This window comes from Camarhynchus parvulus, chromosome 2 (assembly GCF_901933205.1).
Source record: "Camarhynchus parvulus chromosome 2, STF_HiC, whole genome shotgun sequence".
NCBI lineage: Eukaryota > Metazoa > Chordata > Aves > Passeriformes > Thraupidae > Camarhynchus > Camarhynchus parvulus.
In genome coordinates this window covers 132,627,781-132,642,537 of record NC_044572.1, presented here as the reverse complement: position 1 = coordinate 132,642,537, position 14,757 = coordinate 132,627,781, and the positions used below count along the sequence as shown (strand labels likewise).

General features: G+C 36.0%; 1 protein-coding gene across 3 annotated transcripts in view; it reads right to left on the bottom strand.

Moving 5' to 3' along the window:
* Positions 1-14,757, bottom strand: part of ZFPM2 (zinc finger protein, FOG family member 2) — a 308,632-nt gene that overhangs the window by 245,366 nt on the left and 48,509 nt on the right. For 2 of the 3 annotated variants that reach the window (XM_030968457.1, XM_030968475.1), the window contains exon 2: positions 5,646-5,804. The exons of the other annotated variant lie outside the window; for it this stretch is intronic. In XM_030968457.1, the coding sequence (XP_030824317.1) occupies positions 5,646-5,804 (159 nt within the window). The remainder of the gene's footprint in view (positions 1-5,645; positions 5,805-14,757) is intronic. 3 annotated transcript variants of the gene reach the window in all.

Sequence of the window (14,757 nt, the reverse complement as noted above, 5' to 3'; positions counted from 1 at the left end):
TGGTAGAAATTTCTCATTAAATCCTTTACTGAAAAAGAAAAAAAATATTGATTAAAATGTTCCTGGTTAAAAAAAATGGGGAGAAAGTAAAGAAAAGAAAGCATAAATCTCCTGTTGGATCCAGAAGCAGAAAATAGCAAGCACACTGTTAGTCACTACATGCGTAACATGAAAGAAGTAAGGTATATTTACACAGTTGCACACAGGCATACACACAGACACAAAGTCATACTCCAGAGGAAAAAAGGACACATGGAAATCATTTTCATGGTGTTATTATAGATGGTAGCATGATAGCTTTGCACACAAAGTATGAAGGGATAGATTAATATAGAGATGAACTTAGCTTTGTGTATGCTTTCTTGTATGAGAACTCACACTGCAGCTGTTTCTCTGAATCACAAGCCTGCCTGCACAATCAGGTCACATGGTTTAGCATAAAACATTCCAGTCCCAAGCTGGTCAGGCAGGCTAGTAACAACATACATGAGCATGATTATGTGTCCATGAACAGAAAACTTAGTTCAGGTTTGGAACTCATCCCTTCCTGCCCAAGGATATGAGAATATAGAACCAGGTATACACTCAGTGTCCAGGCCAGATATTCCCTGTGTTTCCTATTTGCTGATTTAGAACTGTATGAGTTTCAGACTGAACTGGATTCCCCCGATTTTTCTCTTTCCCCACAAATAAAGATAACCAATGTATCAGGAACCCAAACCACTCAGCCAGCTGCACATATGGCTGCAGACATACATAGCAGTGTGTGCTACAGACCAAAAAATCATTGCATCCTGAAAAAATCACTCTCCACCCCACCTCATGTGTCCTCCCTATCACCCTATGTCACCAACTGAAGCACAGTTAACACTGGGGAGCAAAACCCATTTGCTTTCCCATCTGCCACCAGGAGTTTTAAGGCCACTGAATCTCCTTCCACTGAGGGCTGGTGCCAACGCTGCCTTGTGCTGAAGTAACCATGGAAAACCTATAACATGAGGAACAAGAGCAATAGTCATACTACAAGCAATGGACAGGAGAATTTGACTCAACTGTCTTGGCCAGCAACAAGAAATGAATCTGCCTTCTTTCACTAATTATCAGATATAGACATTCCTTCATTTGCCTCCTTCTTCTGGAAACAGTCCAACATTTGCTCTTTTGATTACAAACCTCCTCTGTTTTCTTCTCCATTGCCTTTTTCCTTCTGTGAACACAGCTACTTAACTGTCTACTAATCTCAAGTGATCTCTTTTATTGCTTAATATAATTTTCCTTTGAAAGTTAAACCCTCATTGAACACTTCTGCTAGGAAGGTCACAAGGATTTGTTTAGCCAGTTACCACCACTATCAAGTCACCAAGGCTCCTATTCTCCTTCCTGTTCACAGAGAGTAAAAGATGACACCATATGAGCATAGCAAACTTCTTTAAGTAACAGACAAAAACTTTATTTTTATTTTTCCTGAGAGTATCTAGGCAGGATGACAGCAATCAGAGACTAGAAAATCAGCTATAAACTACTTCACCTCACAAATAATCTTGATTTAGAACTTTTATTCTCACCCCATCACCTTCAACTTGGCCTTTGTATTGTTCTGTTGTTTTTCCCCTCCTTCTATCCTTCCTTCTGCAATTATTAGCCATATCACACTTCTCACCTCTTTTAACATCAGCTTATTTTCTTATTCCAACCTACAGTAGACAAAATTTAATCTTTATGTCCTATCTCCTAGCTTCCAAATCCAGCCTATCCCTGTTCTGCCTGGGAGAGAGGCTACTTTCTCCTTACACAGACTGTTGAAATATTGACATTTAAGTAATACATTTTCTACATCTGAATTTAATCTGATTAATTCTTAATCTGATATAGACTCTGATTCCAGATGCCCATAGTTTAAAAAAATATTCAGCAAGGGAGATTCCAGGCTAATAAAGTCTTTGTACGGACAGCATCATCAGATACCCTCTTTATTAGTAGTACAGCAATTTGTAGTAACTAAACAGAAACAGCATTTTTCAAAGGCTGTTTTCAAACTGACAAAATGTAATGCACTATCATCAAGGCTACCTTCTACAAAGTTTTTTGTTTCTACTTCAAACACAGAGATTAGTACAGATTTGTAGTACAACACCACTATCCTGTTTCCAAAATACCGTTTCTCCTAATCTCACTGTCAAAACTGCAAACAAATCAAACTTAACTGCCATCAATTATGAAGATCCTCATCCAAAAGGTTAAAAAAAAAAACAGAGTTGGAAGCTTAAAGCAATCCCTGACAAATAGTAGGTTGGTAATTTCCATTTCAGCTTTGGATATTCACATGCTTAAACTGTTGTTCACTTCTTCCCATTTAAGTTTAAATGAAGACCACATAGAAATAAATATTCACATGCAGCAAAGTTAATTTTGTGGTACTGCAGAAGTGTGGGAGAGGAGGAATTTTCCAGATTCCTTGTCATAAAAGCCAATAGCAAGTAAAAGGAGAAGGGAAAAGTAATAGTGGAGAGTCAAAATTTTGAAAAGAGAATGCGTAAAATTACATGTAGCTCCATCAAGGTGATTCATTTGCTTCACACTTTGCAGAGGCTTTCACCTTCACCTCCTAATTCTGGCAACTATTCTGCTGAATCTATCTCACAAATGCAAATAAGATGGGAAAAGTATGGCTTTATAAAGGTTCCTGCTTGCAATTTAGACAGTAAGGGACTGCTCTCTCTTGTAATACCATCAGGCACAGTCTGACAGGAAAATCTCTTCAAGAAGCCAAAGTTACCAAGTTGTGAACCTGTAAGTCCTTTATTCTCATTCCTCAAAATGAATTGCGACTTAGTAATTTTTTGCCTTCAGTCCTAGTTTGTACAGCAAAAAGCCCCCGATTTTAGGTGGTACTTGAATTCACAGAGCTGGGTAAGTATAAAAAACATACCATGGATGAAGCCTCACAAACACCTCCTCCCCAACAGCTGTGTCACTTGTTCCCCATGCCTCTTGATTCTTGCAGGAAGCCCCGCTACTCATTTGTCCTCTTGTTCTGGGTCAGCTGGGAAGAAACCCCAGGAGAGGGAAATAGGGAGACAGGACAGATAAAATTTATATCCAAGAAAACACCTTTAAATTCTAAAACCATTAATGGTCCATGTTAGCAAGGACAGAATTCAGAGATAGCATAATGGATTCCCATGCCAGTTCTGACATATTTCTGGGGAAAGGAAACCTGTTGCCTGAGAAAACACAGATCTACACTTACTTTTCCCTTTTTTGGAAATATTTGTCACTTACAGGCTGCCAGTACTATCAAAGAGCAGAAGAAAAATCAAAAATCAGACCCTCAGAACAGGAATTAGACTGCCTTTATTTGTTCTCTAACCTATTTGGTACACATCTCATTTTCATTCTTTTCCATTCTCATAATGACTTTTCATTCATGATGTTAAAAATATTTCTATGAAAAAAAGAAAAGCTTATTTCTCATACTATCTTTTAATTTCAATACTGAAGCACTACAAAGAAAAACAAAAGGCTAGGAATTCTTAACAGATTCGTGAAAAAAAAACAAGAATTAGTCTAATTTTTAGTATTTACTATATAATAGAGTCACAAACCCTTCCACTAAGAACAGAACACAAAAGAAATTTATTTGCTTTCCAGATTAGTTTTGTCTTCTTAGGGTTTATCTTCAGAAAAACATAGGCAGCCTCATGCTAATGACACTTAAGATGTGACCCTGAAGAGGTAGGACATTCAACAGAAGTTGAGACATGAATAAAAACCCAGCACATTTCCAGTCTCCCATTCCATCCTTTTCCAAGGAGATTCCCAATTTGCTTCAAAGGGGGACTTTTTGTCACACCGCCTCAGCTGGAGGTAGATTAGAAATTTTATGTGCCCCTTGATCCTTAGAAATCTTCTTTTCAACTCTTCTTCTGCAGCAGTTGCACTGAAGAGACTTAAGATTCTTTTATAACTACAACACACAAACTGCTGGGAAGTCAGAAGGCATTTAGCCTGAAGAATCAGCAGATGTCCTTAATAAAACATATAATCAAGATTCAGATTTAAATGTATTCCCATTTGATGCCTGATCTTCTTTAATATTCAGTGATTCAGTGATTTCCCTGAAAGAGGTGTTTATTTAAAGGGAAGATCCAAGATAAACTGAAATTCAATGTAAATTTGCAATCCTGATTGCTGTTTTTAAATTTTTTTTTTCTTGATTTCACCTAAAACCATATTATTTTCCACTGGTGGGCCCTGGAAATCCAGTAAGAAGTAGAGAGAAGTAACTAAATCAAACTGATATGATATGAACTAGTAGTGGGACATAGTATTCCACTGCTGACAGGAGGAATTCAAGAGACACCAGCATAACAATTATGCAAATAGTGGTTTAAATATTTATTTAGTACTGCCAGTAACAGGAGGAGAACTTTTTTCAGCTAAGGAAAATGGTGTCTGAAAGGCATGTGAACCAGTGAACACAAAGTAATTCTGGTATTTGTTCACATTGCAGTTGCAATAGTAATAAATTCTTTCTGTTGGTTAAGAATCCTTTCATAATCTGGTCTCTCCTCATGGTAAGATTTGTAGCAGCTGAACTCCAAACTATCAATTAGAATGTTTTGATCTCTTAGGGTAATTTACTAAGTGTCAAGAACTTGTAGAAGCTGCATAGAGGATATATAGAAAATGCATAGGAATGCCTTTGCCACTGATGACTGAAGACTCTCTAGGAAGGACTGATATTCTCCAGTCAGAACACTTGACTTGTCAAATGGATTTATTCAACGCTGTCCAAGACAAATGAAAATAATACAAAACCAGAAGCATATCAAGTTATCATGAGAAAATATATGTCAATATCCAGGAAAGACCAGAAAGACAGAGAAACTATCAACATCCAAATGCCCGAGGGATTTGTGGACTAACAGAAGAAAACCACCACAACAGCTTCAGCTATCTGATCGGCATCCTTACCTGCAGAAGACAAACAATAAAGCAATCAAGTGGATATCTGGCAAGAAGAAGGTTAATTCAGTGTTCTAAATAACAATAGTGTGTTTTTCTGCTAGCTGACTGGGAAGTAGCACAACCTTGCAGACTGAACTGGTAAGAATGAATTGGCGTGTCTTATGATAAAATACCTCAATCTTCAATAATTCGCAAGTAACAAGTGCACCAAAAAGGTATTTGCAACTTCAAAAGTTATCCTTTCACAAAGCACTAGTTTTCTACTGTGCATAATAAATTCTATAATAAGCTCTATTTTAATCCTAGAATCTACAGACACAATCTGTTTTCCTAGCAATGTTTCCTAGGCAAAGAAGCAATGAACAGACATGCTGCATTGCTAGCTTCAGATCTGATAATAATTGACTTCTGGGGCCTGTTCTCTACAGTTAAATATGTAGAAAATAACACTTGGAGGAAAACACTAAGGCAAGATGATTCATGTCCCTGAAAAGTGTCCTTCAACATACTTAAATATTTATTCCTTACCAGACTTAATTTCCCAAGTGAATCTTTTTCCTATTTCTAAGGTTGCATTAATAGGGCTTTTTGTACATTTTAAAGCAAGAATTCTCTTTGACCATTTGGACAAAGTTTGGCCAGTATTCTCTCAAGAGGTTGGCTACAATGATTACCTTTATTACAAAAGTATTCCACTTCTTCACAGCTCAGATTTTCAGGCTCAAACTCTGTAGAAAAGCTTTCCTCCAATGGAAAGTCTTCTTTTGAGACAGTATCATTTTCCTCAGACAGGCACTCTTCTTCTTCATCCTCAGTAGCATCTTCAAGGGGCCCTTAAAAAAGAATCAGGGACACTGTGGCAAAACCATCTAACAGGACAATGTGAAATAAAACCTTAGTGAACTTTTAACTGGCATTCTTTATCTAGTTTTTCCTTTCACAGCTGTGTTCAGCACTTACTAGATTTGGACAAATAACATTTTATGGAAATTGAAATTGACTTTTCCTGATTACTTCAAATCAGAATATGCAAAGTGTCATTAATAATGTGTATTAATAATACACATGGGGGTTTTTCATTATTCATTGGGTTCTACTATTAAACACAGACAGTTTTAACAGCTGAAATCAAAGCTGAATTTGTAAAATGACATAAACAGTGAAGAGCTTTCTCTTGTTTGTTAGTGATTGTTTTTGATGCTGAATTACAGTACTTAAAATGTTCCTTTACAAGCTTTGTTCATCAAATTAAAAGTACAGACAACAGTGAAATACTACAAAGGTTTTGACAGCACAAACTTCAGCTTATTCTGCTATTTTGCTTCAACCAGCCCCTAATGGTATCCATGATCATTCATGCCAGACCCTTTAACAGATTCCCAGTCAATGGACAGGACTCAAGAGACTATTTATTTCACAGAGGCCAAACAAATGTCCTGCTAAACTGCTAGCCCAGGGCTACAAAAACATCAGTGAATTACAGAAACAGGGCATGAGTTTGAATTTGAAATGCTAGTCTGAAGTCTTTAACTTTTCTCCTAGTTACCTAGAGATACTACTGCTGCAGATCCTCTCGAAGAGACAGCACCAGACAGATTATTACACATAATGCCAAGGTTACCAATTAGAAAATACTCAAAAATTAAAATTTTTCTTATATACACACATTTCAAAATCATTGGTTAATAGTAACTATTTCCTAAAGACACTTGTGAAGGATGTAGAATTTCACCTAGATCTAAATAAAGATTTGAAATAACTGAACACATTTTAATTTAACGAAGATTTTATTAAATGTCAGTATGTTTCAAAATCCATCTTAAGACTGGATTTCAAAAGAGAGATTTCATTATACATGGTCGAGGCTTGAAAAAAATTACGTATTTCACTCTCCAATGAAAGCACAGCCTCATTTATAATTGACTGAGTATTTCTTCTTCAAAATGAAAGCGAGCTAGCTAATGAAAAAAAATGTGATTTGTATTTATATGATAGTTTTATGGTATTAAATACACTATTCCTATATAATCTATCATACTGAGATACAATACATAAATGATTCTGTTGCGTTCAATGAAAAGGAAGGAATAAATTTTTAAAGAAATCAAATATTGACTACACTCTAATTTTATGTAATTTATTATGAACCAGTGACTACCTACATTTATTAAAACAGCAAAATTCACTTTAGGCTAGGTTGTGTAATTCTTGCTTCAGAGGAATGTGATGGTTACTTTTTATTGAAATTGATTGAGATTCCCAGCTGGGATTCCATAAATTAATATAGCTTACTATCTTTCATGGAAATATGACTCTCTGTGCCAGCTGAGAATCTGACCAAATGAGCCCACTTTTGTAGACACATACTCGCCAACAGTAGCTGTCATTCAACAATATAGCTTCTAAAATAAGGGGCTATTATTATGGCTGAAGAAATAAAGATTCTCCCTATCAAAGTATCCATTACTGTTAATTGCACCTTCCAGCCATGCTGGGAAAAAATCCAGCAACTGCATATGCAGAGGGAATGAAGAGTGGCTATGGCACTGTACAGAGCAGAGAACAAAGCCCGAGCACACGCTAGAGCAGTGCACTGCAGCTGAACATGGGCACTCCAGGCACCTCATGTGTGTCCAGGTTCATGAAACGAAAGCACAATGGGTTCTGCAAAACCTATCAGAAATAATAATCAAATTTCATTTTATTATTAATATGTGACATTGTCTGTAGAGCCATTTACTGGTGTGTACTCCTAGTAATGCCTGGATATATAAACTAGGAAAAAATGTACTATTCTAGGGAAATGTAAGTTTTTGCCACATATAAAAATGTATTAATACCATATTTTGCATCATTTCAAGTGCAGCTATAAGCCTAATAAATTTTCCAAGTATTTTAAATCAGAGCAAAAAATTTTAACTTCAGCCAACATTTTCAGTAAAAGTCGATTTCCTGCTGAATGACTAGCTCTTTGTTATTGACTTTTAGAATGTGTCTTACAAAATACAGCTAAAGCAATTTACCTGCAAGTAATCCAACTGGCATGTATACATGACATTTAGGTCTGTTTCTAGGTGTTAAACCAGTTTGTTTGATCAGGTCCCCAATACATAATCAGCAAGCTAATCATCACTGTATGTTAATTAGGAAAAGAACAGAAGTGCAGTTGCTATGCTTTCATTTGCAGCAGTCATGGAAACACACCTCATAATTTCCATTGACACTCTTTCCGAGAAAGGAGAAGAAATACAATGTATACACCAACTCCACAGCACTGGTTCAAACCCCTGTCATTTTGTGGGCTGGGACTTTATTTTTTAAGTAAATCAGACTAGAAAAAATACTGACTAATGCTACTATATATATATATCCTATGTACAAACAGGTACAGAACATTTCCCAAAGTTACATGTCCAAGCATTTGCAAACACACATGTAAACATTGTCACATCCCAAGGAGATCAGAGGTGTGCATGCCTTTACACCAGGCTTTGCCTTGCAGGTGCAGCTGATGTACAAAACCCAGTGAAGTTTATCCAGGCGCATACAGGCACACAGCAGAGCTTTACCCAAGAGGGGTTGGCATCAGAGCCTGTGCCCCAAACACCAGCAATTACAAACACTCAAAATGGAGGATCCATGCATAAATATTTTTCTAAGTTTCAGGCAGCTGCTGCCTTGTATAATTCACCCATCTACAACCTGATCTTTGGGACAAATTCAGTCCTAATGCATGTTGAGTCGTCTTTCATTATTTAAATGTCAAAATACATCCAGTTCATGCCCAGAGCTGGTATATTGTAACTGATAACTTAAGTGAAGAGTAAGGCATTGTACAACATGAATAAGACCAACTCCCAAGAATAAGATCAAAATTAAGTATTTCTCAGTTGCTAGTTTCATGGGACCTCAAAATTGATTACTTCTGTGGATATTTTTGGTTATCACTCAAACATACATTGGGTTAAAGAAAATACTAAAATTCAAAGCCATTACAAGGAAATATAAATAGATTAAATTCTTTATTTTTGACTACTTTATCTTATGTGTATTTATCTAATACACATAAACAGACAATAAACAAAAATGCATTTTCAGAATCTCACAATAAAGAGCATATGGAACTAAATATTCTAGAAAAATGCAGAAACATTAACTATGCAGGCTTATGTTTGTCTGATTTGGTCATTTTTGTGCCAGCAAAAACCTCTAGCTGTTACCAGTAAATTACACCAGCTAGAGAACTAAGAATTTATCTGGTTCAAAGACTTATAGGTGGGTTATCGACATCGAATAGCTCCTCTGTCTAGGGAACAACCTGCACAAAAGCTACTGCAACTTTTTACCTGATTTAAAATACTTTACACTACTTGTTTATATAGACAAAAATAAATAAAATAAACTCTGTTTTAAAACAGAGTTCCTTTCAACTGTTTTCTGTGATAGTGCTTTTTTATCCCTCAGTTGTTATTATGCTGAAATATTACCTTCAATAGTCCAAATACAGGTTAATCAGTTATTTTAGTACCATGCTTTACCTTCTCCATTTCTTTTAAATTGTTGATTTAATTTAATAGTATTACTCCCACTACTTAAACTAATCATGTTATTAAGTACTTGTGGCAAAACATTTACTATGTCTACTTTTATTTCAGCTGGACCAGGGGTAAGCCCCCATCCTGTTCTGCTAAAAAATTCTTTTCAGTAACTGCTGATTAAGTGTCACTTTAAAGCCAGTAGCCATAATGACAGAGCAATGAAAATCCAAAAATTGCTACTACTGAAATTCATCTGAGTGTCACAGTGATCTGACAACAAACAGCTCTGAGATATTAGACTCTTTAATAATTAAAGCAGTAAAATTTCAAACTTAAGCTGTTTAAGAATTTAGATGAATAGTTAATTCCAGAGATAGTCTAGATGTTTGTCTTCTCATTTCAGCAATTCTTTTTCTATTAGCAGTTTGTAAAAGAATGTGGTGCAATATAAGGAGAGGTGATTCTAAAATGCTTCAGATTAGCTAGATAATGATGAATAGTTAAGAATTCCCGATTGCACTAGGTAAAACCTCAATTTCTAATCCTAAATGGGCATACTTTAATTTGAGGCAAATTAAGTCTCTATTAACTCATTCTGTATTTTGCATGAAGCCCTGAAATAAACTTTTTCCTTTACAAAATGAGCAACTAATCATGTTGTACACAACAGAGGATTTAGAGGGGTTGAGTAGTTTACTTACTCACTTGGTACCTACTCCAATTCATGAATATTTATTGATATGAACACAAATCTCAACTCTTTTTCCAAACAGCAGAGGTAAACAAGACACGGTAGAAAACAGTACAACTAGTGACAGCAATGAAATAGTCAATGTGGTAGAAATCTGTATGGCTTAGCGGACACAGTAGTCCACTTTGAGAAACCACCACATATAATTTGATACAAATAACAGTATCCACTGAGGAGAGGCTGACGAGTGAGCTGCATGTGCCTTCATGGAGAAAATTACTTCTGATTGAGGCCACTTGCCAGCACAGTGTGGGGAAATCTGAGCTGTGCTCCCTAATTTGTACCAAATTTACAGGTACTCAAGGACATATTTTTTAGCACTATTATTAAATACTAAATAAATAAATATTCCTAAAATATAATACACTGTAATGTAAATGCAAACATACAGATGCAAGCCCACAAAGATAGCTACCTAAGGGGCAATCTCAACACAGTGAGTAACAGATGCTACCTCAGCACTTAAAAGGACAGGCTACATTTAACAGAACAAAACCAGCACTGCAATAATTTTAACAAAACCTAAGAGTGTGAGAATAAACCGTCAAAAAAGGATTTACACTCACTTAACAAAAGACACTTTTGCTACAATAAACACTCCTCTTAACACAAATTTGAGCATCGAACCCTTTGAGCACATTAGTCCTGATACATCAACGCTTGACTCCAGTTTTATGGTACTATAACTGTAATGAAATAATTGAAATTCAATAACACTAAACTGGGTAAGTTCTGTAATAATTTCTCATAGTCAAATTCATCAGACTTCACCCTAATGAAACCACTTAAATGCATGCTCAAATTAAGCACGTGCTTAATATGCTTTTCTGTCCAGTGTTTTGCACTTAAAATGCATGTATCCTATAGCAGAAAAGTATTGTTGAAATAATTATCTCATGAAAATGTGAAGTGGTTAGCTTCCTTCTCACCTACCAATATTCTCCTCCATTCCCACAGCAGCAACATAAATCAGTGCTCTTAACAAATTAAGAATGCCTCAGAAAGCCTACAATACTTGACGGTGAGTGGCTGGGGAGAGGTTAATGAGTATAATTAGTAGTACTAGCATTAAATAGTAACAACTTCAATAAATCAGAAGCCTGAAATTCACTGGATCAACATCAGACATTTTGCATGTTCTGTGGGATCCATTCAGTATTTCCCAGGAAAACATGCTGCCACATACAGATTATCCTTAGCTTATGGTAAGACCTAGGTATGTCATGCTCTCTGATTACAGAGGGAAAAGCTTCAGAAAAATCAATCCATTTATCTCCTCTTTCAACATGAACATTTCCTTCCAAGTAGAAACGATTACATAAGACAAGCAGCGGGCAAACACTTCCTATTAATTCACATTGTAGGGAATTTTTTTTTCTAAAAATTCAGTCAGGAATACTAAAAGAGAGGGTTCAATTTATTTCAGTTAAACATGGCAATGGGAGTGAAGACATGTTATGATAACTCAGTTTTCTCTTCCTCTTGGGAAGTTTTACATACAAGACTTCCTTAGAGCCTTCTCCATCCTTTTTGGTCCATTGAGTTTATTAGTTATTTACCTTAACTCAATTATTTCTGTTATTCCTATTACATTTTGAGCTATACTTAAGAAATGCAGTGTACACAGTGTGTTGTGTGCATATTGAACATCTCCAGTCTGTTTAGCAAATTGGCTGAACTTTAGAACTTCTGTCCAGATTGGAAGATTGCTCCTGTTTGTAAGCAAGTCCTTACATCTTCATTGGGGCATCCAAGCAGAATGAACCATTTCCCACTTTCAAACTGGGAGGAACTTTATGAGCATGATTCAGTGACGAACTTAATAGAGGGAAAGGAAAAGAAATGTTTTTTGGACACTACAAATCTATATCAACCTGACGTAATTGAGCTTAACAGCAAGAAAAAGGTATAAAAGTATATTTCTGTAGGAAGAAAAAAAGTTATTCTTAAACACGTAAGTTCTTCCTGCAGCCACTCACTTTTAACGTAAGTTGCATCAGGGGATCTGGTAGGAAGGAAATATTTTTATTAATTTTCCCCTTATCTGTAAGAAGAATGCTGATTTTTTTTTTCATTTACGTTCCTTGCCTGCAGGTAGCAGACCAAGAAAATCATATAGCAGAATTTTTTCCTTTTGATTAATTTCTTTCCATGTGTTATGTTATTTCTTATATATAATTGATTTCAGGTTTTGCTTGTAGCTGTACATCTTTTTATATCTGTACCTACTGCCTTCCTTCAATCAAGAAAGTTGAAGGAAATTACCTGAATTTTGTTAAGTTTATTAAAAAAGGAGCTCTGTGAATATTTAAATTGAGTTTTGAAATGGTAATACAAGAAAGATATTAGAGAATTTTAATAGTAGGTTCAATTTGACCCACAGACTATTGTAGAAAGGGTCAAATTTTATTCAAATTATTTCTTTACAAAAAAAAAAATGAACCCTTTGATTTTATTAAAGTAGATTAATATTCTTCACTGCTAGGTCTTTTGGCACTTCGGTGCATGACAGCATTAACTGTGCTTGTATATGAACTTTTCAAAGACCTTTAAATGTTCCAGTAATTTGGAACTTCACTTTCATTTATCCTCTTGTCTTCTTTTCTCTTACCATTATCCAAGAGGCCACAACAAAATTGACAGTGCCCATGGTCAGTTTGCTCTTAGAGCCAAGGCCAGAATATTTCCAATCAATAAAAGTGAAATGATGAAAAAGGAACCATTGAAAATATGCTTAGGGAGACATTAATTTCAAAAAATAGCGCGCAAGTGCACACAGAACATGAACTGCAAGACCTTTGCAGTTAAATATCAGACCTCCGTTTTCAAGCAGGGGCTCATGCCAAAATACATGTCTTAATTCTACCTACACTTGTAACAGCTGCACAGCAGATGCTCCAAAGCAGATGCTGTTCTGTGTGTTTCTGGCGATTCAAGGGGAGAAAGGGAAGAACAAAGGGGACAAGATGAGCACTGTGACTCAGCACCCTACAAAAATCACAGCAGCAACACAGAACTACCACAGTGCCACAGTGCACCAATTTCCAATTTTAATGAAGCAAATTTTTAACTAAAGCAAGCAGCAAGCTGGACAAAGTTCTCAGAGATGCATTTGTGATCCTTTTAGATAACTTTTCATGTTAGGAATAGTTTTACAATGGTAGTTTATCAGTGGTTTTCTTAAATTTAACAGAGTAAAAAAGGAAGATTTCCTGCTTCCTTACACAGAAATATTATGCCTGAAGCATTTTTCCCTGAATTATTATATATTTTGTCAGTTTTAAATCCATCATTTATTTCTGTTTGATTCCCATCTGCTAAATTTTACAAAACAAATTTTGAAACTACTGGCAATCTGATTCAAAATAATGGCAATATCATTTGCACCATGATACACAGCTCCTTTTCATGAAAATATTTTCCAGTTCTAGTGTATTGTTTTAGCTAGATAAGTATGATGAGAATGTTTAAACTTACAGCCTTAAAAAAAAAAAATAAGAAAGCACCACTTGTTTAAGAAGATGGCTTGTTGATTGATTCTGTCTCCTTCCCTAAAATTAAATGCAAAAATAAAAAAGGGTATGTTATAACTTTTTCATTAATATGTTCATATTGTTTTCTACAGGCTTTATTTTAGGATTTGATATTCACCTTTCTAATAAAGAAAAATCCCTCATCTTGCATCTTACAACAAAGTAGATAAAAATTAAAGGTGCAATTTCAGAACAATACCCAGACTCTCTTTTCAGTTTGTTGTACTATTGTAGGGTTTTTTTTTAAAACTCAGCCTAAGACAGCAAGGAATAGATACACCTACACCAACCAATCTACACCAATACCTGTCTTATAATATCTATGGTATGCTGCTCTAAGCAGTTGAGGGAAATGCTCTGAGGATTCAGGATCCAGAAATTTTCAGTAAATCCTTTCCTCCAGTCCTAGCAAACTGTGATAGTGGTAAGTAAGAGGACCTTCTTTCCATGTCTCAATCTCACCATTCAGAATTTCAGGCATGTAGCTAACACACTGCCCACTATCCAGACACCTCTCTGCAGCCCATCTCCCTCACCACATCCCGCGGCAGCAAAGCAGTTTCAAACATCATACCCCAAACAAGATGAATTTTATCTTACACACAGCCAAGTGATATTTGGAGCTGAAAGCTTTTCAGGGCCATGAGGACAGTAAAAGTTCACTCTGCTTCCAACGCCAGTGCTGCCCTTACCCCAAACCCAGGACTTCACTGGCAATCACATGTGCAGTGAGTGACACATACTGGTATTTGCTAATCACTGTTCTCCCTCACCTGCTGGAGGGAAAAATGGGATGCAAGTAGGAGCACTTTGAAGCCACTAATGATGCTGCTGCAGTGTATTTAATGGCCAGCATGCTAGCTACGATGAAAGAGGAACCTCACATCAAGTACATTAAGGGATCAGAGGAATACATACTCATTACTCGCTGTAATTTTACATCCCCAGTTTCAAGACAAAATAC